The sequence below is a fragment of the Acanthisitta chloris genome, unplaced genomic scaffold (assembly GCF_000695815.1).
Source record: "Acanthisitta chloris isolate BGI_N310 unplaced genomic scaffold, ASM69581v1 scaffold21660, whole genome shotgun sequence".
Classification (NCBI taxonomy): domain Eukaryota; kingdom Metazoa; phylum Chordata; class Aves; order Passeriformes; family Acanthisittidae; genus Acanthisitta; species Acanthisitta chloris.
Window position 1 is genome coordinate 1 of NW_008653579.1, and position 1203 is coordinate 1203.

At 60.1% G+C, this 1203-nt stretch overlaps 1 protein-coding gene across 1 annotated transcript in view; it reads right to left on the reverse strand.

Moving 5' to 3' along the window:
- Positions 1-95: 95 nt before the first annotated feature.
- The window catches only part of LOC103808863 (semaphorin-6B-like), a gene marked incomplete at both ends in the record, with an annotated part of 4656 nt that continues 3548 nt past the window's right edge, over positions 96-1203 (reverse strand). Inside the window, one exon of the mRNA XM_009081673.1 lies at positions 96-290. Coding sequence (XP_009079921.1) covers positions 96-290 — 195 coding nt within the window. The remainder of the gene's footprint in view (positions 291-1203) is intronic.

The following is a 1203-nucleotide window of genomic DNA, read 5'->3' on the forward strand; positions in this document are numbered from 1 at the left end:
TCCCTCCATCCCTCCATCCATCCATCTGACCATCCCCTCCACCCCCCCCAGTCCCTCATGCTCCCCTGTCCCCCCTCCTATGCCCCAGCACCCACCTCCCAGGGTGGTAGGTCTCAAACTCCTCCAAGAAGATGCTCTGGCTGCCAGGGGCAGTGGGTGCAGGGCTGCTGGTGGCATTGGGCAGGATGAGGAACTTGAGGACAGTGCCAGTGCTGGAGCCCAGGAAGACCACGGTGTGGTTGCCCCACGGCCCTGCCGCGTTGTCCACCACGATCTTGCGCAGCTGGTACCTGTGTGGGGGGAATGGAGCAGGTTTTGGGGTGTGTGGGATGTGTGTGTCCCTGGGGAAGGGGAAACTGAGGCAGGGTGGGGGATGGGACCATCCCTGGGGATGGAGAAGCTGCAGCTGGCCCAGGGCAGAGGGTCCCCAGGGAGCACAAAGAACTGTTTGGATCCCAGATGGAAACTAGTCCGGATCCCAGAGAGGACTCAGCCAGACCCATCCCAGATCCACTCAGGATCAAGCCTCAATTCCACCCAGATCCCAGCTAGGATCCAGCTCCAATCCCACTAAGGAACCAGCCCAGATCCCTCCTCAGCAGGATCCCAGCTGGACCCAGTCCCACATCCCCAGCCCAGCCCCATGTTCTTGTCCCCAGGTCTGTCCCCCCATCCCCAACCCCATGTCCCCATCTGCAGCATGTCCATCTCCAGCCCCATATCCTCACCCTCAGCCTTGTGTCCCTAACCCAATGTCTTCAGCCCAGGCCCTGTGTCCCATTCCCAGCTCCATATCCCCATTCCCAGCTCCATGTCCCCATCTCCTGCCACACATCCCAATCCCCATCCCTGTGTCCCCATTCCCACCTCCATATCCCCATTCCCAGCTCCTTGTCCCCAGCTCCTGCCTCATATCCCCATCCCAAACCTTGTGCCCCATCTCCAACCCCACACGTCCAGCTCCTGCCCCATATCCCCAGCCCCACAACTGTATGTCCCCATCTCCTGCCCCACATCCCAATCCCCATCCCTATATCCCCATTCCCATCCCATGTCCTCATCCCCATCCCTGCTCCCTCCCTGGCTGCCCTGCCGGCGGGAGGCTGCGGCCTGAGAGCGCCGCTTGATTAATTCCCCATCAAGCAGCAATTAAGGCAGATTTAATTAGGACGAGACAATCTTGACTGCAAAGTGTATGAGATT